Here is a 27995-nt window from a genome sequence, read left to right as displayed (position 1 = left end):
CAGAAGCCCTGGATTTGATTATCCACCCCTGACCTCGGCACCACAGACATGGTATATGACCTAAGGCAAGCTAATTAACCCACGTGAGCCATGTGTATACCTGATGTGTAAAATAGGTTGATGATTATCTTCCTCCCAGAGCTAGAGGGAGTATTAAACCAGATAATGCCTATAAATACCTTTAAAAACCATAAAGTTTTCTATAAAACCAAAGACACAAAGACACAATGCTGATGAAACATGTCAATTTCAGGTTAAACACACACACACACACACACACACACACACACAACAAATTTCAAGAAATCATTTCAACTCTGCCTGCAAGTTTGAAGTTCCCAAAGGGAAGCAGGGTGGTGAGAGAAAAGCAGTAAGAGAAGCAGTAAGAGAAGTAGGGTGACCAAAACTTCTGGTCTTCCCAGTCTGAGGGGCGTACCCAGGACTCAGGAATTTCAAAGCTGAAACTAGAAAAATCCCTAGGAAACCAGGACAAGTTGGTCACCATAGAAAGAACCCTGGCCAGAAAGTCAGGAAGAAAAAAGGGGATGAACATCTGAATTCCCACTCTGTGCTAGGTATTGTCTTGGAGTTGTTCCTCGGGTTCAGTTCTCTGCTCTGACATTAACTTACCTTAGACAAGTGTCTGGGTCTCAGATGGGATAAAACCTCTAAAGTGCATCCAAATTTGAACATTCTGGGAGTTCTTTTCTTCAAACTCAGGTGGCATTTGAGACCCAGAAAGGTAAATCATCACACCCAGCAGACTGGAGGCAGGTGAGTATGGCCATGCATCTCCAACCCCCACTCCTGACACATCCCACTCCGCCTGCTATCACCCTTCTTTAAGGACTTTCTGGTAGAGCTGTACTCCTGCTGGAGTTCTGTCATCTCAATTGTCTCCATGAGCATCTGCAGGGACATTTCATGAATCTGTAAAAATATACTTACATCTCAGGGACCAAGGTAGGCTAGAAAGGGCCTCACAGGTATGTGGGTCCGCTTCCTGAAGTAGTTGGAACCTGGGGTTGATGTATGGCGGAGAGGAGGCTTCCTTTGAGTCCTAGTTTAACTCAACTGAGAGAGAGAGAGAGAGAGAGAGAGAGAGAGAGAGAGAGAGAGAGAGACATCAATCTGTTGTTCCGCCCATTTATACACCCATTGACCTATTCCTGTATGTGCCCTGACTGGAGATCAAACCTGACATATCTGGACAATGCTCTAACAAACTGAACTACCTGGCCAGGCCTCTGGATTATTTTCTTAGCTGAACTCAAGGCCCAATGTCTAATACCTGATGCTGTTTCACCATTAACACTGCCATTTAGTTATTGCTGTTTTGGACTCAGGCAAATCACTTGTAAGTCTTTGAGTTTCAATTTCTTCCTCAGTAAAATTAAAGGAATGACAATCTATTAGCCTTGAAGTATAGTTGTGGGCAACAGATGTGTAGTAGACATGGATTTTGTAAGCTGTCAATGTCTCTACATATGTTTGCCATTTATTAACTTCTCCCTCCTAAGTGAATTGAATAGAACACATTAAGTGTCCACTATGTGCCAGGCACTGTGGGGACTACAAAAGTGAATAAGACAGGATCCCTGAAGACAAAGACAAACATTGTTATGTTAAAATAGCAGAACTATGAATAATTGTTCTTTTCTCTATTTTTCACACTTTTTTCTGTAATGACATTATTTTTCATAAACAAATGATAAGCTAATATTAATTGAATATCTACTACGTGCCAAACACTATGTTGGACAATTTGCACACTTTATCTTATTTAATCCTTGTGACAATTCTATACCCTTTCCGTAGGATTGTCACAAGGATTAAGTAAAATTTTTACAAATAATTTATGTCATTTTACAATTACAGATACTGGGCTCAAGAGATTAAGCCACTTGTTGAAGGTCATACAGCCAATAAATGAGTAGTAGAACCAGAGTTTCAATCCAGATCTCTCTGATTCCAAAGCCAAACCCACTCTTCAGGAGTTGCCACTTTGAGACTGAACTAAAATGTATGACACACTATGAGACTATGTTAAGCTTCAGAATAAAGATGGAAAATTTTGTGTGCACAGAGAGGACCAGGAAGTAAACTCCAATGGTGTGTGTGTGTGTGTGTGTGTGTGTGTGTGTGTGTGTGTAGGGGGAAGCTTCTCAAATAGCTTGGAAGCAAAACTTCTTACAAAAAAACAACAACAATGGGACTCTGGGCATACAGATGATTTAAGAAGAGAGCTAGGTGTTTTAACAATAAAATATAGCTTGAATGCTCAGTCCTTAGTATCTGGGTATTCATTCATTTGTTATTTTATTTAATTACTCCATGAGCATTGTTCTATTGTAAGTTTAATGCTGGTCCCTGAGGGATTAGAAATAATTAAGATAGTTTTTTTAATCTCATTTAAGTCCAGATGGAAAGTCACATGACATAAACAGATAATTATAAAAAAATTAAAAAAAAGCAGAGATTGAGATATTAGCAAAGTGGGAAAGGGCATTTAATAGCTATGCTTCTCTTTAGTCTAGCCACAGTCCAAACTGGTTTTGGAGTACAAAAGAGAACGGGGCTTATGGAGATGGTGTACTGCTTCCCATGCAAGTGGCTGCAACAGACCTAGAGGTCCCGGTGCTTTTAGCAGAACACCAGGGCCCATAACAATGATGTTGCCCGGCCAGCATGGCTCAGTGTTTGAGCATCGACCTATGAACCAGGAGGTCACGGTTCGATTCCCACTCAAGGCATATGCCCTGGGGTAGTGGGCTCAATCCCCAGTAGGGGGCGTGCAAGAGGCAGCCGATCAATGATTTTCATCATTGATGTTTCTATCTCTTTCTTCCCCTTCTTCCCTCTCTGAAATCAATACAAACATATTTTTTTAAAAAAGAATCCACGCACTACCAGCTGGCCCTAGGCAGACCTCCTCAGGGCTAAGTCCCCTTTCCAATAACATACTCAAGGGCAATACCTCCAAAAGGAGCCAAGACAATCTTGCAGATGCATCTTCCTGGGACTCCCCCTTTTCTCATTATCTTCAATTACCCTTGAAGATGATTTTGCCAATGTAGAGTAGTATACTCTTAGAAGGCCCACTTTATGCTTCTCGACATCCACAAGAATGTCTCCAGCTCTTGATTCCAAAACCGCTCTCAAGATGGGCTGCATCTTGCACTGTGGAGCTCATAGGAGTGAACTGTTGATGCAATCTACCCAAAGCTCTCATTTTATAGATAACAGAAATCCAGATAAGGGTCTGGCTCATTGCCTTGGGGAGGAAGAGACAGAAATACTAGAGTATCCTGCCACCTAGTGCATATGTCATGTCACTGCATTCTCTGGAATCTGAGACTTGTAGGCCAAGCAGGCCCTTCCACTTTAGTGCTAGATACAAACCAATACACCACCTCACCCAGCAGGCTCTTTTAATACCCTGGAATTTGAGGATACTGAGGCAGATGTTAGGGTATGGAGGTGGAGGAGTATTAGAAAGGAAGGAAGCTATAGACTTTCCCTCCCCCCTATTTTTGTTATCCTCCCCTGAGGATATTTTTCCCCCATTACTTTTCAGAGAGAGTGGAAGGGAAGAAGGGAGAGGGAGAGACAGAGAGAGAAACATTGATGTGAAAGAGATACATTGACTGGTGCCTCCCACACATGCCCCAACCAGGGGTGGGAGTGAACCCACAAGCAAGATATGTGCCCTTGACCAGGACTTGAACCTGAGACCCTTTGGTGTGTAGGCCGATGTTCTAATCACTGAGCCACACCCACCAGGGCCCTCTCTCCCTTTTGACATCTCTTTTGCAATGTGGTCCTAGGCTGTTGACTCTCTCACCTCAACCCCATCTCCTGGCTTCACTATCTAGCTCCCATTCCCCTAATGCCCTTGACTTTGGTCAATTTGTCCTTTCTAAAGCTCCTGTTAAACAGAAAACTATAGGCCCCAAATGGTATCACTTGTACTAAAGCCTATGATACCAAACCTAGACTTAATACTTGACCTAATTGAAGTTTTTATCTGTTAGGGTGTGAAAGAATTCACAACTAAAAGAAGAGATGCAGAGAGGAAGTTTATTTTACTTTCCAAGGGAGGAAAGGGCCAGTGTATTGCTAGTCAATACAGGGCTGGAAACAAAGAGGTGGCCTGTTCTTTTAAATAGTGGCTGTTGCCAAGCAACAAGGAAAAGAAGGGATTTGGGTTCTGTTGAACAGATACCAAGGGCTGTCTTGAAAAGTTACAGTTTGTTTGCTTTCCAGGATACAGTCCAGCAGATGTCCTAGGGCAATGTCTTATCAGTATTTTTCCCAAGCCTGTAAAATGTGCTTAGAGCAAAAGTTATGAAGAGTTCAAAAGAGGCTTGTTTGAAGGGGGGGGCAGGGCGGGGGACTTTCTATTAACTAGAGACTCCTTGGTGAGAATTATCCCTGAGTTGTGAAAACAGCAGGGAGGAAGGGAATGCAAGAATGTAGCCTTGAGCCCAGCCAGTGTGGCTCAGTGGTTGATCATTGACCTATGAACCAGGAAGTCGCAGTTTGATTCCTGATCTGGGCACATGCTTGGGTTGTGGGCTTGGTCCCCAGAAGGGGGCATGCATGAGGCAGCCAATCAATGACTCTCTCATCATTGATGTTTCTGTCTCTCCCTCTCCCTTCCTCTCTGAAATCAATAAAAATAATGTAGCCTTGACGGAATGTAGCCTTGACAGTAGCTTATCTTATCCCACAGTTTGAACAGAGGAGCCAACAATCTTGGGGTTTAATTACTAGGTGCTTCTCATAAATTGTGGAAGGCCACAGCAAAGAAAAAGAAAGGCCTTTTTCCTGTCCTTGTATGACCAAAACCAGAAGTGTAAAATCTTAACCAACCAGTCTGGAATTTTCTGGTCAACACCAAAGGTATAATCTATCACATGGGCCCTTTCCACTTCTCCCTCCCAAAGAAAGAAGAAGCATTCTGCATGATCAAACCCTTGCTGTTCCCTTTCTCCCAAGGTGAAGTCCCGGTCTAAAAATAATCCTTTATTTTATTTTGTTAATAACTCTCCTGCCACATACTTCTTCCTATAGAAACCCTCCATTTAGTACAGGTGTGGGGAATGTCCGGCCTGCAAGCCATATAAGGCCCGAGAAATCATTTGGTCTGGCCCTACCAAGGCACTAGGGGTGAGTTAATTAAATGTCTGACCAAATATAGCAGGCTAATTTTAACTTGATAATTTTATATGGCCTGAGAATGATGTTATAAATATCCAAATGGCCCTTGGTAGAAAAAGGTTCCCCACCCTTGATTTAGTACAATACCTTTAGAGAGCACTTTTAATTGCTAGCTGGGATTGTGGACAAAAAAGGGGCCAAATACTAAACCTAACAAGATCAGAAGAGGCCTGCATGGTGGCTTTACAAACGCAGAGACCAAAAGTAACCACATAGGATGGTCTGAAATTTAAACTTCTTAACTAAAAGGTAGTCATGGTGGGTAGTTGTCCTTGACTCATAGCTTCCTTGACAAAAGTCAATCTTTACCTTAACTGAGCCTGTCTATAGTCTTTTTGCATCTAAGATAAGATAACTTTGGAATGTCAGGGTAATTTCCTTTTTCCAGACCCTTTATGCATCCTCCTTTGATTGTAATGTATGAAATAAGGTGCAAACTGCCATTCTCTGAAGCAATTTCTCAATAAATTGAGATTTTGCTTCCCGGCAATTGTCATCAGTTTGGCTTAAATAAACTCATAAACATTCTTACAGGTTTGGAAATTTCTTAAGTTGACAGGATGTTGTTCAATGCATGAATTATATTTTTAAATATATTTTTATTGATTTCAGAGAGGACAGGAGAGGGAGAAAAAGATAGAAACATCAATGATGAGAGAGAATCACTGATCAGCTGCCTCCTGCATGCCCCACACTAGGGATTGAGCCCACAGCCTGGGCATTTGCCCTGATCAGGAATCATAGGTTGATGTTCAACCACTGGTTCAACCTCCTGGTTCATAGGTTGATGTTCAACCACTGATCCATGCCGGCCAGGCTGATTCAAGAATTATTTAATAGCCCTAATCGGTTTGGCTCAATGGATAGAGCGTCGGCCTGCAGACTCAAGGGTCCCATGTTCGATTCCGGTCAAGGGCATGTACCTTGGTTGCAGGCACATTCCCAGTAGGGAGTGCGCAGGAGGCAGCTGATCAATGTTTCTCTCTCATCGATGTTTCTAACTCTCTATCCCTCTCCCTTCCTCTCTGTAAGAAATCAATAAAATATATTTTAAAAAAAGAATTATTTAATAAAGCCAATTAGATCTTCAAATTTACTCAATGGATTTTTGTCTTTAATACAACTAAACCGCAAAGCAAATTAATTAATCCTAAATGTAACATTTTCTACACCCAAGCTAGCCCTTACATATACTTCGGTTACCTGCCAGGCCTAATAAGCATCTGAGTTTGGTACCCCACTTTACCCTGAGCCCTTATTCCCTAAGGTAGTCTAATTGAGTATTCCAGACACGTAAATCCTGCTCACAGAGAAAACACCTAGTTTAGTATATAGAGTGGTTCTTGAAAGGTCCCTAAATCAATGTCACCACTTGTTAGAAATGCAAAATATCAGGCCCCACCCCAGACCTACAGTGTTAAAGACCATGGGGGTGAAACCCAGTAATCTTGGTTTTAACTTTTAACCAGTACCCCCGGTAATTCTGCTACAAGCTAAACTTGGAGACATTCTGTCCTGTACCCGTAGGCTAGCTTACAAAGAAGCCAAATCATATCATTTTAGGAATACTAGGAAGTATGTCTATTACCAGACCGCTTCCATGCCAGGGGCTGGCCATGACCTTTGTTAACATAAAAAAACAACAACCATTGAAACCTGTAAAGAATGTTTGTGAGTTTATTTGAGCCAAACTGTCGACATATGCCGGCAAGCAGAACCTCAACGAATTGAGATAATGCTCCAGAGAATGGCAGGTTACATCTGTATTTATACATTGCAATCAAAGGAAGGGAGGTAGGTGGGTTACATGAAATCCAGTGGTGATAGATTAGAGAGGTGAGGGAAACCCCTGGGATTGGATAAAAAGTAAAATAAGGGACACATACTTAGGTGGGTGCAGGAACAATTAACATGATAATGAAGGAATTTGTGGTATCTGTCCTGGCGCCCAGTACATTTGGTTGTGCCCCAAGGGGTCCAGAAAAAGGGAAGTTACAAGTTACCCAGACTCTTCAAGGGTATGTTATCATAGATGCAAAAAGACAGATAGGCTCAGTTAAGGTAAAGGTTGACCTTGTCAGTGAAGATACCAGCCTAGGATGTAACTGCCCACCATAACTGCTTTTAGTTAAAGTTTAATTACAGACCATCCTTTGTGGTTATTTTAGGTTTCTGAGTTTGCAAGACTGCCATGCAGGTCTCCCCTGAGCTTGTCAGGTTAGCAGGTTGCCCCTTTCGTCCACACCTTGCAAGGTACGGGACCTTTGGTGTCAGGCGACCTCCAGGTTCTTGACTTAAGCAGGAAAAATTTTAAGGACTAGTCTGAGTGAGAAAAAAAAGCAAGTTTTATTCAAGTAGAGAAAAAGAAAGAGGTCAGGGAGGACATAAGCTGTGAAAGAAGCAAAAAGTATGCACTTGAATGGATGTGGGCCATCTCACAAGTGAGTTGTGCACGTGGTCAGTTAATACTTAGGATTTTACATGCTTCCAAGAGGGGGTTGTCTCCAAGCTTGGCCCCAAATTCTGACTGCTTTCTGGTTGGGAGGGGGTCTTGTTCCTAATATGGTCTGTTCCACAACTGTCATGGTGTTCAAACCCCTGAGCCCCACCCACTTCTACTTGTGGTGTCAGTTTTCATTACAATGATGCATCGTTCTCTGGTTACTTTCACCTCTATCTTGGATTAGTCTGGCTCTAGTTGTTTCTGTTATCTACCATCCTGAATATGGTGATTGAAACCATCTGTTTTTAGATATCTTCAGTTAGGGAGGACAGGGTCTCATGATTTATTAGCTGGCTTTTAATTACTCACCTGTTGTGGTTGTTTGTTCAGCCATTTGTCTCTGTGTCCTCCTTCCACTTGCCAGGGAATTTGCCTAGTTTTTTACTAATCTGCCTCAGGACCACCTGAGAGCAGTGGCACTTTGTACAACTTTCTGTATGTAGATGTGAATGGTGCCATGTAGATTTGTGCAGTGCAGAAATCTACACTACTAGTAAGGATGTGGTTTTTCTTCCTGCCATGAAAAGAAGTTAACAAATAAAAACCAAGTAAAGAACTCCACATTTCTTGTTAGTCATCACGATGATGTCCTGGAGCTTGTTTATACAAGTTGGAGCCAATTGTGTACATCTCTTCCCAACTCTGCATTCAGTGATTTCACATTGGTAGCTTGAAATTAGCTATGAAGAAAGTATTTAAAGCATGGAAATCAACAAACAGTACATGTCAGGGTTTGTTTGTTTTTATCTAGAATCTGTCTCCCCTTCCTAGAAGGGCTACCAGGGACAGCTGTGTGTTACGTACTGCAGTACTGCTTCTCCAGCAAATCTGTACAAGAATGTTCTTGCATCATAGTTCTTAGTGGCAAAATGTTGGTAACAAAGTGAATGACCAGTTGTGGGAACCTAATCAGAATATGCCAGATGATCAAGGCCTATTTGCCATACCCATGTGTGCAGGTGAGGATGTAACCTATTTATGTCAATGTACTAGTAGCACAAGTGGCATGAATTGGCACAAGGCCTCTTCTGTTTCAGTGTGTATCACTAATTGGCATCGAGGCCTCTTTTGTTTGAGCATGTATATAAGTTGCCACTGACCAGCCAGGTGGCTAGGCCACTTTGCATGGCTGCTTTTGTGCGGCTACTTTGAAGAACTACTTTGTCTGATGGCTCCTATAGTAGCAATGGCTACTCAGTCTACAATAAAGTCTCTTCTGTACTAGTACATGCCTGAGACTTCTCATGTCTTTGTCTAATACCTGGTGTCTGAGGAGCTGTACTCCCACACCAGTGACAGGGGGCAGTTGAAAAAATTACAGTACTAAAAAAAATAAAATAACAGTATCGACCCACAAGGGAATATTATGCAGCCGTTAAAAAGAAGTAATTGCAGCTATACCAGATGACTTGAAGGGGTTTTAATGCAATATTATTGAAGACAATATGTAAAAAAGTCTTTATGATCCCATTTCAGAAAATAAATAATATGTACATCTATGCATAGGAATATTTGGTTATGTGCAGGAAAAGACATATAATAACATATCAACACACATTATGAGAATGATGGGAAGGACGATTACCACAAAAAGGACTATTCAAAATATCTCAATATTTATATGGTCAGATTTACATAGTTAATGACAATTTACATAATCTGTAAATATAAACCTGTTTGGAAGAATATAATTAAAACGATATAAAATTAGCAGGTGTTAAGATAGTAGTAGGCATGGCAATAGTATCGAGGACCCATCTAAGGTCACACTCCCACAAGTGGAGCAGTGCCTTAATCATGGTCAGTCAGTAAAGAACTCAGTTCCTTAATGCCAAGCCCCTAAGCTCTGGCTTTCTAACCTTAATACAGATCAACTGCTGAGCAACATAGGGCACAGCTAAGTTATTGAACAGATGAAAAATGACACACAGAAAGGTGACCAACCAGAAACCAGACGTGCTATTTCAACTCTAACAGAACCAGCCCAGAATGAAGAGATCTGGGTACTCACTAAGGGTCTCAGGCTTGTGCTGGGATGAGACTCCTGAGCCCAAATCCTTTAAGACTTAAGTCTCCCAAAACCCTGTATTTATTCACTTCTATTAGTAGGGGTAAGAGCAGATGCTCTAATACATTTTACTTGAGCCATATCTCCCTTATCTTTAGCACTTTTCTTCTAATATCCAGTAAGTACATTCATTTCTAATATTTAACCCCCTTTTCCTGTTCCTTCCCCTGTCTCCATTTCCAGTGTTTCCCTCCCAACTCTAGATTGAGCCTTTTTTGAAGAGGTCTTCCCTGAACTCCTTGATACTCTCTTATGCCTGTACTTATTTATTTTTAATATAGCCCTTATCATTACCTGAAATTATATCATCCAGTATTTGTTTTATTGTAGGTTATCTCTCTCCTTACATTGGAATGTAGTAGGCTCCATGAGGGCCAGGACTTTGCTCATTCACTGTTGCATTCCCAGTATCTAGAAGAGTGCCTGGGACATATGGGTGCTCAATTAATATTTCTTCAATGAATTAGTGAATGCATGAATACCACTTAGTCCCCATATTTCTTCTTTGCCCTTAGGATGTTAGAAATTATTTCACCAAGGTAACAGAAGACTCTCAAGGAATTTGTTTCTGCATGAACTTTGGAGCTACTTTCACTTTCCACTCTCCTTATAATAACTGTGCAACCATGGTTCAGATCTTTAGAACAGGTTCTTTGGTGTGTGTTTTTTAATCATTTTCATATCTGTATGGTAAAATTCATTTTAAAATTATTTAAGAAATTTTCAAAAACAAGCAAAAGTAGCTTTAACAATTACTAACATATAACTATTCTTGTTGCATCTATACCCTCTACTCTACTTATCCCTTTTATTAATTTTTACAGCTTTAATGGGATATACTTTTACACAATACACTGCATGTGTTGAAGGTGTAAAATTTGATGAGTTTTGGTATATGAATGCATTCTTGAAGCCATGGCCACAATCAATATAATGAACATCTTAATCATCCCATGAGAACAGTGTTGTTGTTTTTTAAATTGATTTCAGAGAGAGGAAGGGGGAGAGAGGGGGGATGAAGGGAAGGAGATAGGGAGAGAGAGAGAGAGAGAGAGAGAGAGAGAGAGAGAGAGATGAAACATTGACCTGTTGCCTCGTGCACATGCCCTAACCCTAAGCGGGGATCGAACCTGCCACCTCTTGGTGCACAGTAGGATGCTCACATTGGCCAGGACAGAACAGTGTTTTTTGTTTGTTTGTTTGTTTTTACCCTTCTAAACTTTGAGGTCCTCCTCTGCACAATAATAGTGCTTGCCTGCTTGGGTAATAAGGGACAAAGGAGGTTTGAGATGTAAATGTGGAGAAATATGACATCATTAACATACTGCTATTGTTGAGATGCAGCTTCAGTTTCATTGGCAGCTACCATGTGACTCTGTGGAGCCTTGGCCACAATGCAGAAAAAGCTGCTGATTGTATCTATTTAGGTTTACTGTTCCCAGTAAGGCTGAGGTTATGCACAGTAGCAATTTTTATTGGCATCCTTGGCTTCAGCTAGGGAGGGAGGGAAGCCAGAACAGTGTTTTCTGAACTGCAGGTTGCAACACAATAGTTATTTGGGGAATCACTTTTAGGGTGATTGATGAGAGACAAATCTGGATATCTCTGGAGCTTCATTTCATTCTCTTTTTCAGTAGCTTAGCTGAGAGTTGGCTATGCTATACTGAGCCAGCTGTGGAAAGACAAGTCCTTTGGCTAATGTCAGCATTTCTGACAAGCAAGATTCTTCCTAGGGCCCTGGGTATGCAGACTTTGGACCTGATCATGCACACTCCCTCGCATTGTTCCTGATATGAGAGATCATTGATACATTTCTTGTTACTTAGAGAAACTAGGTATCAACTTATTCCTTTCCTCAGTGTGTACACAGAGTTCCTATTCTCTTTTAGTGCTAGCTGTGGAACAGTCAGCCTGCTGTCCAAGCAGCTCCTCTTTGCTGGGACTTTGGCTTTAGTGCACACAGAACAACTGTGACTGCTTATGCCATGGAACAAGGAGAGATTGGGACTCTGCTCTGCTACTTCTCAGCTTGCTTGTAAGTTTTCCCTCAATAAACCCCATATTGTAATTGCACCCTGCCGCATGTGGAAAGCTGGATCCCCAAATATTACCAACATAGCTTGTTGATAAGAACAAGCTGTGTTTCTTGCTTACTGGGTAAAGGAGAATACCACCTTTGCAAAGCTTCAGCCATGGTGTCTCAGAGGGGAGGGAAGGCAAGGTTAGAACTTGAGAATTAGAAGTTTGGTTTGAGGTAGGTCTTTCAATGGAAAGACTTGATTAGAATTAGGCAAGGATCATAATACAACAGTCCAGCATTGGTGGAAATAGCTTGCTGTTTTTGAAGTGAGGGATTTAAAGAATCCTAGGGCATTTCAAAACCTCTGTTGATGCTTTCCACTGAAGAGTTAGTTGTTGGGTTTTTTAGGGTGTTCTGATAATGAACCATTTCCCTGAGCAGGGAGTCCTGGAAAAGTAAAGTCATGTGGATGAAGACAGTGAAATAGCAAAATCATATTAGTGTATACTGTTGTGTGTGTTTCCTTCCACGTCCTGCATGGATCAGGGTTCAGGATCTGAAAAGAGGAGCTACACACAAATGAGAGAAAAATGACACGAGATAATTTTGAAATATTGGGGAGCCAGGCGGGCAAGTCCAGAAGGACTTCCACTGATGCTCAGGCCGCTCCAACCTTTTATTGATCTGGAATAGCCCTTAGGTAAGGAGATTTCAATGACACTCAGATTAGCTCATCAGCAGACAATTTCCAGAAATAGGCAGAATATCTAATCAACAATAATCAACAAGGATTTACATAAGTATCTAAGGAATTAAGTGAACTAAGGTGGGGATGATGCTTCAGCTACCATTACTTAAATTAACTGGGTGATTTCTAGATTAACTGGGTGGTTCACAACCCTGACCTTTGTTAGGGCTTCAAAGGTTACTAACTTTTGGGGGTCTCTGTCTATACTCAGCTAGTGAAGACAATAAATGGACTCCGGCAGTATACAGCAAGGCATGTTTTCAGTTCTCCATGACCAGGCTAAGTATGGGGATAGAAGGTTTTGGTTCTCAAGTGCTAATGGCATATATCCATGACTCCCTTCCATGTTGGTGATGGCCACCATTAAAAAAACAACTAAATAAACTAGAGTTGAATTGCATGCAGTAAGTATTGTTTTGTGGAAATTTTATTTCAGTTAGACATATGTACATGTGAAATGAATAATGAAATAGAAAATATTTCTTACAATGGGTCTGAATCCAGAAATGTGCAAAAGCTACTGCCTTAGAGAAATGCTGATAGACCCCTTAGAGGAATGATCCCCTGTCACAGCCAGTTTGCACTGCTCCAATCTAACGTCCCATGCTAGTAGTAGAGGAATATCTGACTGTGTTAGGAAGAATATATAATCTGAGAATTGGAACAGAGTACCTGTTCAGGTATATTATTGATTGAGTGGGAATTTTGAATCTATAGGGCTGTCCACTATTTTGGCAGAAAGAAGAAAGAAAGCCACATTGCTACTGCAGCACAAAAGAGGGAGGTTAGACACAAATAATGGCTTCCTACTGTGAGTGTCTACAGCAAATCCTTAAGAAAGTATAGGTTCCCATTTGACCAAAATACAACCTAATTAGGGGAGTGGATAAGATGACCTCTGGGACCCCTTCCATTGGAAGAATGTTATGATTCTGGAGATAATCCTGCAACAGAAATAGGCAGTTAACTTGAGATGCATTTATCTGGATTTCACCTTCCAGTACCTGATTCTGAGTTATTGTTAGAAAGAATGACAAATATGATACAGTGGCCAATGAAGAGTTTCCAGGCCCAAGTGGGTCATTTATTTCTCTGAGGAAATTCTGCCACTTTAAGGTTTTAGAAGGCTTGTGGTATTGGAAGGGGCATTAGCCCCCTCCACCTCAACCAGGCCAGAAATTTTTCAGAGGGCCCCCATTACTTTGATAAGGCACTATATTCTCCATTTTAAAATTTAAATTTGCCCTGGTTGGTGTGACTCAGTTGGTTGGACCATCGCCCTGTGCACCAGAAGGTCACAGGTTCAATTCCCGTGTGCGCTCCCCCCCCTTCTCTAAAATCAATATTTAAAAAATAAAAGTTGAAAAATGTAAATTCTCCTTCAGCTGAGAGTTTTAGCCATTCATATTTGTTTTTCCTACTTCTCAAAAAGAGGCTTGGGTTAAAAAGAAAGTTTGAAAAACACTGCAATACTACCTTAGTGAGAGTTTATGTGGTCTATTCAGGAATTCATTCAGCAAACAAGGATTAATTAGAATCCTGGATATCCCTACTTTTGAAGTTCTCATGGTCTAAAGCAGGCCTGTAAAGAGGTAAATCACAGCCACTGTCTAAATATTATGGGAAAAGCCTAGGCTTCAGAGCCACAGACCTGGGAGGGAATTGCATTTCCCTCATTTCATAATGGTGCCATCTTAGGCCATGCAATTGAATTCTGTTTTTCATCTGTAAATTGAGTTGAACAAAAACAACTTCACAGGATTGTGAGGACCATGTGAAAGACAAAGTGCTTCAGGCAACTAAGGAGATGATTTTATTCAGGTTAAATCCATAGGGAGTAGGTTCAAAGGGAAAAAAGCAAAGTTGGAGTTTTATAGAGGCAGGTAAACAAAGGAGGCATCAAGAAGTCTTATGGGAGTCATGAGGAAGTATGGAAAGGATCCTCTCACAGAATATTCCAGGGCAATGTGGTCCTTTACAATGAACTGTTCTTTGGAACACAAAAGTGTGGGAGAGTTTCTCAACTGTGGCTGCTTTCCTGGTAAGCATTCAGCAAGTGTTTCTTTTCCTTCTTCCAATAGAAGAATGTACAAAGTGATGTGGGGGTTCAGAGAAGAACCTGACAGGTTTACTCTGTCTGGGAGAACTAGATTTGACAAAGGATCCTGAATCTTAAAAGATAAATAGTGGTTTTCCAGAAAGAGGGAGGAAAGGAGAGCATTCTAAATAGGGCTAACTTAATAGAAGAAAACATACAGGCTTACAAGAGGTTTGTATATTTAGAAATTGGCTGTAACTACAATGTAGTACAAGGAGTAACTAGACACGAGGTAGGTTTGAACCAAATTGTCAAAACCCTTGAAAAACTACTTAATGCCTACTGTTTCAGGAAAACAGCCCAGGAATTTATGATTCTAACAATATGAGGTTCTAGTTTATGAAACCCCTTCTCTGCTGTGTAAGGGATAGAAGCAGGGAGACCAGTTAGGCAGGTAGTACATGAGCCAGAGAGGACCAAGGCCCGAACTAGCACAGTGGCCATGAAGTTGTCATGGAAAATATTGATTAAAAAGTAAGTAGAATTTGCTAGACATATTATGTAATTGTGGTGAAGGGAAGTAAGTGGTAAGAGGAGGTGGAAGAGTGAAGGATGGTAATATTAATAACAATATAGGCCAATATTTCAAGTGCTTACAATGTTCCACAAATGGTATTAAGAATGCTATACTTATCTCTTTTAACTCATACAATAGTTCTAAGAGGTAAGTGTCCTTTTTCTGCATTTTCAGATGAAGAAAATGAGGCATAGAGAAGTTAAATAACTTGCTCAAGTTTTCACATATAGTAAGTAGTAAAGCCAGAATTCAAGACCAAGTTGTCTGATTGGGAATTGAACCAGTGACCTCCTGGTGCACGGGACTATACTCAACCAACTGAGCAACACTGGCCAGGTGAAAGTATTTTATTTTTTAACTCAATTCAATATCGAGTGCAATAGGCAATTGATTCAATGATCTTGAGCTCCAGAGAAATATTAGGACCAGAGCTATAGACTTGAAGGGCATCAACATATAGGTGTTTAATCAGTAGGGGCCTCAGGACTAACTTAGGTCAGTGGGATGCATAAAGTGGGAGTTGGAGAGGGATGGTGAAACAAACAAGGGGAAGCAGTAGTTGAAGACAAAGTTGACCAACTTCAAGATTTCATAGGCTATGCCTTAGACTTGGAGAATGCTTGTTTACTTCAAGCCCACAGGTATAGCTGAAGGTGTCCCACAGCACCATATGCCTAGAGATTCTCTTTTCTTTTTCGGTGTCTAGAGATTCTTGGGATTTTGAGCATGTGCAATATATATATATATATATTAGGCTGAAGAAATAAATCCTCCCGCTCCCCCCTCAAAAAAGACATCCACATCATAATCCTAGAACATGTGAAAATGACATTATATAGTAAAAGAGATAAATATAAAATACTACTATCTTATTAGGTAAAATCAATTTTAAACTAAATCTAATTGCAGAGATAATCAAATTAAAGATCTTGAAATGGGGAGATTATCCTGGATTATTCAGGTTGGCCCTAAATGCAATCACATGTAGTAAAAGGAGGTAGAGGAAGATCTTATGAACACCAGAAAATGTGAAGACAGAGCAGAGAGACATTTGAAGATGCTGACCTTGATCATTGGAGTGCTGTAGCTACAAGTAAAGGAATGCCAGTAGTTACCAGAAGCTGGAAAAGACAAGAAACAGATTCTCCTCTAGAGCAGCTAGAGGGACTATATCCCTGCCAGCACCTTGATTTTAGCCAAATAATGCAGAGTTTGGACTTCTGACTTCCAGAAATGTGAGATTCTGAAGGTGAAAGGGTATCTGGTTTCTGGCAGATACCTGGCTAACTCGTTGGCATGATTACTCAGAACAGAGTAACCGTCATTCAAGAACCATGGACAGACTACATTTTAGGAGAATCTGGCTGAAGAAGTACATATAGAGAATAGACTGGAATTTGCTGCTGCAAAGTGAAAAAAAAAAGCCTACTTACAGCAGTGATATTCAGATTGCTAACAATAGTTCTCTCTCTAATATTAGATTGGAAAAAACTTCTGTGAGGATTGGGACGGAGTCCTGAACACATTTTAGCCAACCTGTAAAATCAGAAGATGTACATAAAATTGCTTCCCTCTCAGAACTGCAGAATTCCAAGGAATTACCTAGAAAAATTAAGTATACCTTTGTGGATGGTGAAACCAACATAGCAGTGGAATGCTGGCAGAGTAAAATCCTTACAACTTTCAGCTATGAAAGAGAACCTAGATCACCCATCCTAAACCCTTCATTGTACAGATGAGAAAACCCAGCAGATTTTTCAACTCAACTTTGGATATATACAAACTAGTGGCCCGGTGCACAAAATTCATGCATGGGGGTTGGGGGGCGGGGAGTCCCTCAGCCCAGCCTGCACCCTCTCCAATCTTGGACCTGGCAGTCAGACATCCCTCTCACAATCTGGGACCACTGGCTCCTAACCGCTCCCCTGCCGGCCTGATCACCCCCAACTGCCCTCCCCTGCTGGCCAGATATCCTCCAAGGCTTTTATTAGTATAGATATGACCCTTCACAGAAAATTTCACTAACTCTGCTTTGCAATAAGGGCTTGACGATTGAATCAATAGGGCCAGACACCAAGATTTCCTTTCTTTGAATAGTGGAGGGAATAATTATCTTGTCTTTAAGTTGCCCTGAACACCAAATGAGATAATGACTTAGAAAAGCATAAAAGCACCATATAAAGACAACTGTCTTTTTCATGTACTGAAAAGACAATAAAGTGGTTAAATGAAAAACACTATTTTTAATCTCCGGGCCTCAGTGGGGCGGGCGCGGGCTTGCTTTTGGGCCTAGGCGGGAGCAGGAGTCCCAGCCTCTCAAGTGCCCAGGCCGGGGCGAGGCCCGGTTAGCGCCCGGAGCTTCACCGAACCGCCGCAGTGGGGTACCCGGCAGTGCGGCCCCTGCACTGAGGTGGCGCCGCCCCATAACCCCAGCCTCAGGGCTGCGGGTCCTCGCCACTCCCCCCTGGGCATCCTTCCACGCCTGCAGTCATCACCTCTTGTTTCCCGGGTCTTGGGGCCCCTGCAGAACCTCGCTCTCCTCGGGCGAGACAGATCCCCGCCTGCAGGCCCCCTGTCCCGGCCCGAGTCCCCTTCGGTGCACCCCGCCTAGGTGCCGCTCTGCGCCCCTTGGGCCCCCGCCTCCTGGCCGGCCTCTTCGCCGAAGCCGCAGCGCTCACCCAGGAGCTGCCCCTCAGGCGGAGGCCTGTCCTCGCGCCTGCAGACCCCCTGACCCCGACTCCTGGCCGGCCGCTTTGCCAAAGCTTCCTCTTCCTTCAGGCGCTCTCCTCAGACCCCCGGGAGCTTGGTTCCGGGGGCCCTGCCCCTCCGTAGCTCCTGCAGCCCCCGCTCTGTTCTCCCCGGCAGCCCGCCTGTCAGGACGCTGCCAGGGCGCCGTGCTGCGGGCAGCGCGGTCCTGGTGCAGGGGGTGGGGGTGTGGGGAGCAGCTCCAGCAAAATAGTAAACCCCAGGTCGGCTTTGGGATTGACTGCGGGCCACTGGGGAATCTGCCTGGGCGGGACGAAATGGCGCTTAGATCGGAGTGCCACTCCGGCCCTGCAGCCACGCCCACCCGTGAACGGTTGTCCCCTTACGGGCCTAATTTGCTAATTTGCATATTACCTCTTTATATATTAAGATTATATATTAAGATTAGATATTCTGTAGTTTTGCTTCATAAGCACATTTCCAGTACATGGGACAGTCACAATTCCTCTCTTGCCCGCCAGGGGGCGCAAACTAAAATTCCTCCTGCATTCCAGACTTCTGTCCCGATCTGGGATGGAGAGACCTGTTTGCAACCAGGAAATCAGCGGAACCTTGAGGCCGAAGGCTTGTTGTTGGTACAGCTACTTTGAGAAAGAACACTTCCGGCTGACGAAGACGTACCCTCAATTTGTGGTTCATCTGGTCCCCGGCTCTCACGTTCCGATTTGTCACGCTAACGCTGGGAGGAGGGCTTGCGTTGGAGGTCACACTGTCCCATTGGCTGCTGGCGCGGTGGCGGTTTGAAGTGAGGCTAGCGTGTTGAGCTGAAGTTTCTGAGGAGTGTCGCGGCCCAAGGCTTAGCGTTTAGCCGAGAGTATGGTGGGAATCCAGGACCAGGGCCGGGTCAGGTCTGGGCCTTCCGGGGGGATGGATCTGGTGTGGAGTGCGTGGTGTGGGAAGTTCGTCAAAGATAAAAGCTTGTCGCCCCTCTGGGCCCAGCGCATCGTAGTCGCCTGGCTCAGTAAGGCCGAGTGGGATCAGGTGACGGTGTATCTGTTCTGTGATGACCATAAATTGCAGCGGTACGCGCTGAACCGCATCACAGCATGGAGGAGCAGGTAAGGCAACCTGCCTGCATGCTGCTGGCACCTTCCTTTGTGGAATTCCTATAAGGCCCTATTTTCCCTATGAGTGGCTTGGGTGTTGCTTCTCTCAAGTGCCTGGGGGAAAGTCGCAGCCAAGCTCTTGCACTAATCCTAGTTGTGGAAAGAAAGGGGTGTTGCCTCAGCAACCTTCTTGTTAAATCTGCGATCTTTTACCTTTCTCTCCTCATCTTGGGGAGGGTGCCAGAGAGCCAGGGCTTAAGGAGTAGGTTAGTATCCTAGGGTGTATTTCCGATTTGAATTAGGTAGGTTCCGGGAGAGCTTGCCTGCAAAACCATTTTTGAATGGGGCGCCTCAGCCAGTTGGTAAGATTTATTTGGAAGCAGACAAGGTATAAAAGTCTCAAGGAAATAAGAGTCTTATCTAGCAGAATGAGTTGAGGGTTTAAGGGGAAAGAAGGGGTTGTGTCCATGCTGAATTGTTGGTTGATTGCATAGCAGTTAGATGTTGTCTGTGTAACCTAGCCAACCTCTCATTCCCTGTATATTATTGGATCCCAGGGTCATTACCCTTCCTCTTCCCACCGTCTTGATTTATGTCTGTTCATGTACACTTGAGCCAGTATATGCAAGGATGGGCAAAAGTAGATTTACAGTTATAATACAAATAAATACAGTAATAAATAATAATACAGGAATAAACTGTGGTTTGGATACTCAGAATGTAAACCTACTTTTGCACATCCCTGTATTTGGAATAATCTACAGCAACCTAGATTCTGAGGTGGAGGGTGGACCAGTGTTAAGGGACCTTTATGATGGTGCTGGACTGTGGCTCTTTAGGTTAGGCAACGAACTGCCCCTGGCAGTGGCTTCTACTGCTGACCTGGTACGCTGTAAGCTCTTGGATGTAACTGGTGGCTTGGGCACTGATGAACTTAGACTGCTCTATGGCATGGCACTGGTCAGGTAAGACCTACATGGGTAGGGGTGGAGGGTGGTTTGGGGGCAGAGATGGGGTGGGGTAGCATGTGACAAACAAATCTTGGCTTCAGGTGAAACCTGAAGGAAAAAGCCCTGTGTGTCCATGTGTATGGGTCACCCTGTGATTGCTTGACTTGACAGATTTTGTTATTCCCTGTCAACACACATTCCTTTTTTTCTTCTCCTGAGAGCCTTCTCTCTTCCATTTTCCTTTCCTTCTCTTTCTTAGAATGTGGGGTAGTTCAGACTAGTGATCCCTGTAGGTCTCTTCCAGCTTTGACAGGTTGATTTCTTTCTTTCCTCTTTAAGTCTTTCACCCAGAGAAACTTTTCGGAATGGTTCAGTGCCCTGGCCATGATTTAGTGTGGATTCTCCAACTCTACCTCATCTATACCTAGCACTACCCTTTACCCTTCTCTGAAAGATTGCTGAGTTGTGGAAGTGGAGACATGGGCTGGGAGTTCCTGACTTACAAAGTGACTCAGAGTGGTTCTGGCTATCTCATGCACATTGGGGAAAAGGCTGCTACTGAGTTTTCTCATCTCAAAGATTTTGCTCATCTCATCCTATTCCCCTTGTCTGCCTTGAGGTCATTCCTAGCTCTTCGTACCTTCTCCATTGTTAAGCTGTGCTCCCCATATCATTTGACCTACTCTCTTTTTAAAAAAAATCTAGTTTTATTGATTTCAGAGAGGAAGGGAGAGGGAGAGAGAGATAGAAACATCAATGATGAGAGAGAATCATCGATCTGCTACATCCTGCACGCTCCCTACTGGGGATCGAGTACATGCCTCGGAATCAAACCGTGACCTCCTGGTTCATAGTTTGACACTCAACCACTGAGCCACACCAGCCGGGCAGTCCTTTGTTCTAACACTTAAAACCTAGAATGTTGTAGCATAAATATGTTATATTATGTCATGACTATCCTAGACTGAACTCTTCCAGTGTCTTATTTATCTATATGGCTTTAGTACAGGGCAGACTCTCAGTAAATGTTGGACTGTATGGAACCATCCTTGCTCTGGCTGACACCAACCATAAGAACAGGACAGAACAGTCAGTGGAAAGGTTGTGGAATGCAAGCTGTCATTAATTCAGCAAGGTGTTTTGAAGCCCTACTGGTTTGAGTAAAACAGTTACTTGGGCTGTGCCACTCATTTCTCCCCTAACCCCAGGTTTGTGAATCTTATCTCGGAGAGGAAGACAAAGTCTGGCAAGCTCCCCCTCAAGTTCCTGGCTCAGGAGGTGCGTATGATAAAGTGGTCTTGCTCAATTCTCTCTCCCCAGGAGAGCTCAGTAAATGGGGCATGGGGTGATGTGGGCACACAGTAAGGCTAGTTCATTCCATCACTGCCAGCCAGCCAGGCAAGAACCCCAGAGACTCAGCCTTCGGCTTGAAAGAAGCCAACTTCCTCCCTTATTTATGAGTGCTATCTTCAGTGGGCTTGGCCTTCCCATCTTTCTGAGAGTAGCCCAGTGAAGCCAAGGTACCCAAATGGAATGCATTACTGGGTGGGGCCAGGAAAGAGGTTGCCATCACAGCACCTGCCCTCTGGGAGCTGACAGTTTGAGGGAGAAGATAAGCTCAGCCAGGCAGCATGAAAATACCAGGTATTCCTGCCCTGAGTATGTGAGGTATGTAGAGGGCAGGAGGATTCTCAGCCATCAAGTGAAGCTTCCCGGAGGAAGGGTGGGAGGGAGGGAGGAAGGTAAGGGTACCCAGGGAGGGAGACTGGTACAGGCAAGAGAGAGGAAGTCTGGAGAAGGTGGTTTTTGATGCTCATTTATAGGAATCTCTTTGTTGGAGGAATGTGGTTGGTGGTTGGGGGATGCAAGTATCGTTTTATTTTCTAGTTTACCTCCTCAGAGCGGTAAAAAGAATCAGGAGACCTGGTTTCTCATCTTGGCTCTGCCAGAAAGACTGAAACCTCCTCTCAGGACCTCAGTTTCTCTAACTGTAAAATGGGGGGAGGCCAAGCTAATTAATTTCTGTGGTCTCCTCCAGCTTTAACATTTTCTAATTTCTGCACTCACACCCTCCCTCACAATCAGGTGAACATTCCGGATTGGATTGTTGAACTTCGCCATGAGTTGACCCACAAGAAAATGCCTCATATAAATGACTGCCGTAGAGGTGAATCCCTAAGGAATGTCTATCATGAGCCCGGGATCCTGGGTTGGGTGGCACTGGGGGGAGAGGGAGAGGGAGAGGGAGGAAGGTCTTCACCTGGGGTCAGAGCCGGGACTAAGGTGAGGCAAGTGAGGCACTCGTCTTGGGTGCAAACTTGAAAAGCTCAGTAATCATGATAGATAACATTTCAATGTGGAAAAACCCATAATGAACAAAATACCAACATTTTAAAATGAAGACAGGATTAGTGTTATTGAATTATCCTTTTGCTTTAGACTCCAATATGGGTTGGCAGAGCACTGTTCTGATCTGAATTGTGTTTTTCTGGCTTCCCCTTAAATTTTATGCCTGAGGAGGAGGTGAATGGGAGTATGTTGAGAGGTGTGAGCCATAAAGTGTAGGAACTCAGCAGTTCTTTGGACACTCCATTCCAACTAAGAACCTCTGATTCAGCCTAGCCCCTTCATGTTGGGGAAACTTGGCCAAGGCCATGTAACTACCTAGTAGGCTGTTCCTGTTCTCCCACTTGACAGCCCTGTGCCATTTTTGGCTTCCTATATGTAAATCTGGTATTAGTTTTTTTCTAGGAAAGGTGCTATTAAGCAGGAGAAAGCAAAGGACGGGGATTACTGAGAGGAAGAAGGTCTGCTTCTGGATGTTTAAGATTTGTGCCTTCTTGGAGCCAAACCTTTTCTATTTGGCCTTCCCATAGTGCTTGCAAAATGAGCTGGGGGCCTGCTAGGAGCTTTCATGTGGCTGCTCCTAGGGCACTGCCTTCTTTCCTCCCCTCTTTTAGGTTGCTATTTTGTTCTGGATTGGCTCCAGAAAACCTACTGGTGCCGCCAACTGGAGAACAGCCTGAGAGAGACCTGGGAGTTGGAGGAGGACAAGGAAGAGACAGATGAAGACAACCAAGAGGAATCAAAGAACATTGTTGATGACATCACAGAACAGAAACCAAAGCCTATGGATGAAGGGAAAGGTGCAGAGCTGGATGTCAGGGCTGATGGAGACAGCACAGGTGACAAAGAGATTGATGCACATTGGGAGAAGGCTCAGAGACATAAAGAGCTGTATGGTAAGTGTCCTTAGGTAAGGCAGAGAGGGATCCATGAACCTGGAAGACTCAGGTGTAGGGTTAATACTGGTTATTTTCCATGCTCAGCATTTCGTCTGGGGTTGTGGTGAGTCTTAGCTTAAAAGAATTGTAGACACAAACCATCTTCCTTGAGTCCTGTAAGGTAGGAGAGGCAAGAATTCTAGTTACTCAACAAATGATGTGAGAAAGGCTCAGAATCCCCTATCAGTAGAAAGTGCTAGGCTGCCTGTCCTATCTGTTTCCCTCTTTTGTTTTCAGAAAGAGCCCGAGAACTACTGGTATCATATGAAGAGGAGCAGTTTAAGGTAAGAAAGTGCCCTTGACTTGGCATATTTTCACCTGCCCCAGCCACTTCTTCCCTTTTGCCAGCTACCTGAGAGAAGTCCTGAGGAGGAATTTGAAAGAAAAATGGCAAAGCTTGAGGGAACTTCTTGGTAAGAGAGTGGGGGGACTAGGAAGGAGACAAGAGGAGCAGAGTCCAGTTGGCTGATCCCCCACATCGATGGAAGGGAGCAGATAATGGAAGTTTGTGGATAATCTATCTGTCTCACTGAGTGGTAGGGAGCAATTGGGCATAGGTGGTTGCATAGCCCTGCAGTACTGCAACTAATCAGCAGATGGTGCCCAAAAACTTTACTAGATCTGGTAAGCTTGAGGGGTGCTGTTTTTTAGCGGGAAGGGAGGTAGCTTAGAAATCATTTAGCTTAACCCTGCCTTTTCTCCAATGAAGAAATTGAATCCATGGATAAGTGAATTGGCCCAAGGTCACATGCAGTTAGCGATGGAACCAGGAATAGAATTTGTGTCTCCAGATTACCTTTCTTCCATTGATTTCCCTCACCCCTTGGCCCAACTCCAACCAAATGCCCCTAATGAACAATTCAGTATTAGGGTATATGGTGATTGGGAGCCACAGGGAATTAAGGGGTGGGAGGAGGAGGAGGAAGGGGAGAATATCTGGTATTTGAGGTTCAGGATATTTTTAGTTTCAGGTCCCATAGAGGAGAGGTGAGTCCATTCCTGTATGTCCTGCCCTGGCCCCTTAAGGAAAGTGCTGAGAGGTCTTATGGGAAGGGATCATGGAGGGGTTGGGGGTGGGTTGCCTGGCTAACCCAGCCTTCTGATAGGACCCTCTTTGCTGGCAGGTACTGGAGAAATTTAGGTATTTACCTCAGGCTGTTAAGGTGTGGAATCAACTGCCCCCGCCTGTAGACTGTATCCTGGCAGAACTCAAGGGCATTACATGCGAGAACAGGTGTGTAATTAAGTAATCAAGGGCTGCCTACTCTCTAGGGTAGAGTGTAGCAGCCTCACTGAAATGAGTTTCTATATCTCAGCTTGCCAACTTCTGCTGTAGGAAATCTCAGTGATAATTCTGATTCCCCATGGGGTGACCCTGCATTCTGCATGACCCTTTTTCTTCTGCCCTGGCAGTTACTAAATCACTTCAATGGCCAGAGGCAGGAGGTCTACTGTTATCCATCTCCTAGCTAGGTCTGCCTTCTCTGTCCAGTGGTTGTGGAGCTCTTGGCAACTAGGAAAAGGCCTTAATCCTTACCATTTTGCTGCCTAGCCCTTGTCCAAATTTGAGGTAAAAGATATATGATGGGCATTGCTGGTCTTTTCTTTTGAAATTCTGTCAGAGTATCAGCAACCCCTGGATAGTTGTGGTTGGGGAAACAGGAGGGGCCTTCCCAGGGCCTGGCTCATCAAAAGACTAAGTCCCTCCCTATTCAGTATGGCCACCAACTCCCCCTGCCCCAGTAGTGTTCAGACAGTGTCTATCCATTTCTCTCCTTCCTAGCTCTTGGGGGCTTGCTACCTAAATTTAACTAGAAAGAAGTTTGGGGAACCTTCCACTGAGAACCTGCGGAGGAAGTGCTATACCTTCCCAGCTAGAGAGACAAATGAATCTGGGATGGAGCAGAGAAGGTAGGAAGGTGGTATGTAAGTGGCAGAGTAGGCCTGGGTGGGATCCTGCAGTGAAGGTTGGGGTTGCCCTTGGAGTCTTCTTCACTTCCAGGATACTGCTAGGTCCAAACATGTTTAATCAATGTTTGCTCAGCCTAGGCTTCTTGGCTGGCCCCCTCAACAGTTGGGAAAACTATCCTTGTGCCACTATACCAGCCGTGGGCAAGCTATGGCCCACGGCCCGGATCCGGCCCGTTTGAAATGAATAAAACTAAAAAAAAAAAAGACCGTACCCTTTTATGTAATGATGTTTACTTTGAATTTATATTAGTTCACACAAACACTCCATCCATGCTTTTGTTCCGGCCCTCCGGTCCAGTTTAAGAACCCATTGTGGCTCTCGAGTCAAAAAGTTTGCCCACCCCTGCACTATATGGTAGTATCTGCCTGGTTGTGCTATGCAGGCAGCTAGTAGGCTGCTTTATGTGCTCTTCCTGAATAATGACCTGAGGAGATGGGAGATGGATGGAAAGACAGACAACTATTTCCTTCTTTAGCCTGGTGGAGGGTGGGATCTGAGCATGACAACTCTCCAGGTATTGAGATACTTTGGGAACTCTTGTTTCCCCTCTAGGCCTGTTCAGCTAGTAGAGCCTCTCTTGGGAAACTGCTAGCTCTGGAGGAGACCGCTGGCTAGTGCTGGTTTCAGTTTGAGCTAGATAGGGGTGAGGAATTACTCCTACTGCCTACACTTTCAACCTCTATAACTTAGCTCTGGGTTCTTGGGGTCCCTAGGAATAAGGATCATATTCAGTCTAGCAATGAAGTCCCCAAAGTTTCTGCTTCTAGGATCTGAAAGAGAGCAACTTGGGAGAAGTGGAGAGGTAGGAGACTGGAGCACTGTCCAGAGACACAGTCTGAACAGGAACTAACGGGTGAAATTCCTTGACCCTTTGACTCCAGACGTTTAACTCCTCCGTGGACCTTAGACTTTTCTCCATCTGTGCTTTCAGGCTTGTTCAGTCGCTGCTGCCCTTATTATGGGCCTTAGGTCAGCATGTGCTTGGTAAACACTTGTTCAAAACCCACTGATCTTAGTCTCTGGCCCAGCCCCTACCCCAGGAGGCTGAAGCCTGAGACACAACTGTCAACTATCTTCCCTTCCCCGCCCCCATGCTGCTTTAGCCACTTGAGCCAGAGGCATTAGCTAGCTGCTTTGGGAGTAGATAGGCGGGTAGGAGAGGGTCATCTGCCTGGCTTCAGTTTGTTTAATTGAGTGTCATCTTTCTCCAGGGAAGCTGTGCTGGATGCTTTTCTAGATGATGGCTTTCTCATCCCCACATTTGAGCAGTTGGCAGCTTTGCAGATAGAGTATGAAGGTAGGGTCTTGGGGGCTCACTACTGCCTAGGGTCCTGTGTTTTTTGGGCAATAACATCAGGGGTGGGCTGGGTGGCCCTGGGATGGGGGGTGAAAGGTTGTTTCCTGCCATTCCATAGCCTCTGGAAGCCCCACTGGGCTGAGCAGAACAGGTAGCCTCACTTATAAGCCCTTATAGGGCTTTTCTTAGGTGGCCTGGAATTGTGCGGGGTGAGGTGTGGTTGGGTTGGGTTGGGGGAATCTTAATGCCATTATTGTGCTGTGTTAATTGTGATTTAGCCACTTGCTAGAGAGCTAGAACAGCAGAACTGGAAGGGCCTTGTGAGGTCATCTAGTTCAACATCCTCATGTTACAGATGGGCAGACTGAGGTCCCGAGAGGGGAAGGTACTGACCCAGAGTCACACAGTGAGTTATTGACAGAGCTGAAGCTAGAACCAGAGCTCTTCTTCTTTTATACTGTTTTGAGTCAGTTGTTCCTTGTCTGATACTAACTAGTTTCTCTCCCTGCTGCTCTGCTCTTCTCTTTCCTCCTGCTCTGCAATGGCATCTCTGTTTTTGTTGGTGGTGGGGCCGCCTCTCTTTATTCCTCTCTCTCCTCCCCTTCCTTCTCTTCTTCCCTCTACCTCCCCCCTTCCTGTCTCCCTTTGCACCCCCACCTCCGCTTTCTCTTTCAATGCGTGACCCTTACAACCAGAAAACGTGGACTTCAATGATATCCTGGTACCAAAGCCGTTCTCTCAATTCTGGCAGCCTCTGCTCAGGGGCCTGCACTCCCAGACCTTCACGCAGGCCCTGCTAGAGAGGATGTTCTCCGAACTGCCAGCCTTGGGGAACAGTGGGATCCGGCCCACCTACATCCTCAGATGGACGGTTGAACTGATCGTGGCTAACACCAAGACTGGTGAGGGAGACTAGTCCTAGCCCCAGGGCCTAACCCAGCCCTGACAAGAGTATCTGCTACTGTTCTCAGCACGGCTAAATAGCACCAGGTGGACACATCCTTTGTTAGAGGTTTAGGTTTTTCTAAGAGGGCCTTGCAGCAATAGTGGACAAATCTCCCTTCACCTGTTTTCTTCTCAGAGCCAACTAAACTGAGCTGGAAGCAAAGGGCCTCCAGAATGCTTTGAGCAGTATAGAGTGGGCAGTCTGGGGGTGGGGTGGGGAGGACAGAGTCAAGTTTTTTAAAGTTTAAGGTTGGATAGGGGCTTACTGGTTCCTTTCTTCTCAGATCCTCTCTTCTCTCTTAGGACGGAATGCCCGACGATTTTCTGCAGTCCAGTGGGAAGCAAGAAAGAGCTGGAGGTTATTCAACTGCTCTGCAACTCTTGACTGGCTCTGGGTTGTTGAGTCCTGCTTGGGTTCACCTTGCTGGGCCAGCTCTCATCTCCTCCAGCTGTAAGTCTCTTGAATTCATCTGTTAAAGGGTGCGGCACTGCAGGCCTCAGGGTCTCACAATCCTAGATTGGCAGAGTCAGACCAGCTCTTGCAGGATACCTAGTCCC

At 44.3% G+C, this 27995-nt stretch overlaps 1 protein-coding gene across 1 annotated transcript in view; it reads left to right on the top strand.

Moving 5' to 3' along the window:
* The first annotated feature begins 18554 nt into the window (after window positions 1-18554).
* The window catches only part of LAS1L (LAS1 like, ribosome biogenesis factor), a 24962-nt gene continuing 15521 nt past the window's right edge, over window positions 18555-27995 (top strand). The window contains 11 exon segments of the mRNA XM_014466482.2: window positions 18555-19001; window positions 19829-19954; window positions 21148-21217; window positions 22025-22106; window positions 22900-23181; window positions 23461-23507; window positions 24348-24457; window positions 26407-26492; window positions 26848-26898; window positions 27188-27394; window positions 27741-27888. Coding sequence (XP_014321968.1) covers window positions 18760-19001; window positions 19829-19954; window positions 21148-21217; window positions 22025-22106; window positions 22900-23181; window positions 23461-23507; window positions 24348-24457; window positions 26407-26492; window positions 26848-26898; window positions 27188-27394; window positions 27741-27888 — 1451 coding nt within the window. The 5' untranslated portion in view covers window positions 18555-18759.

This window comes from Myotis lucifugus, unplaced genomic scaffold (assembly GCF_000147115.1).
Source record: "Myotis lucifugus unplaced genomic scaffold, Myoluc2.0 scaffold_4, whole genome shotgun sequence".
NCBI classification, from domain to species: domain Eukaryota; kingdom Metazoa; phylum Chordata; class Mammalia; order Chiroptera; family Vespertilionidae; genus Myotis; species Myotis lucifugus.
Note: the sequence above shows the minus strand (reverse complement) of the source record. Positions and strands in the feature narration are given on the sequence as shown.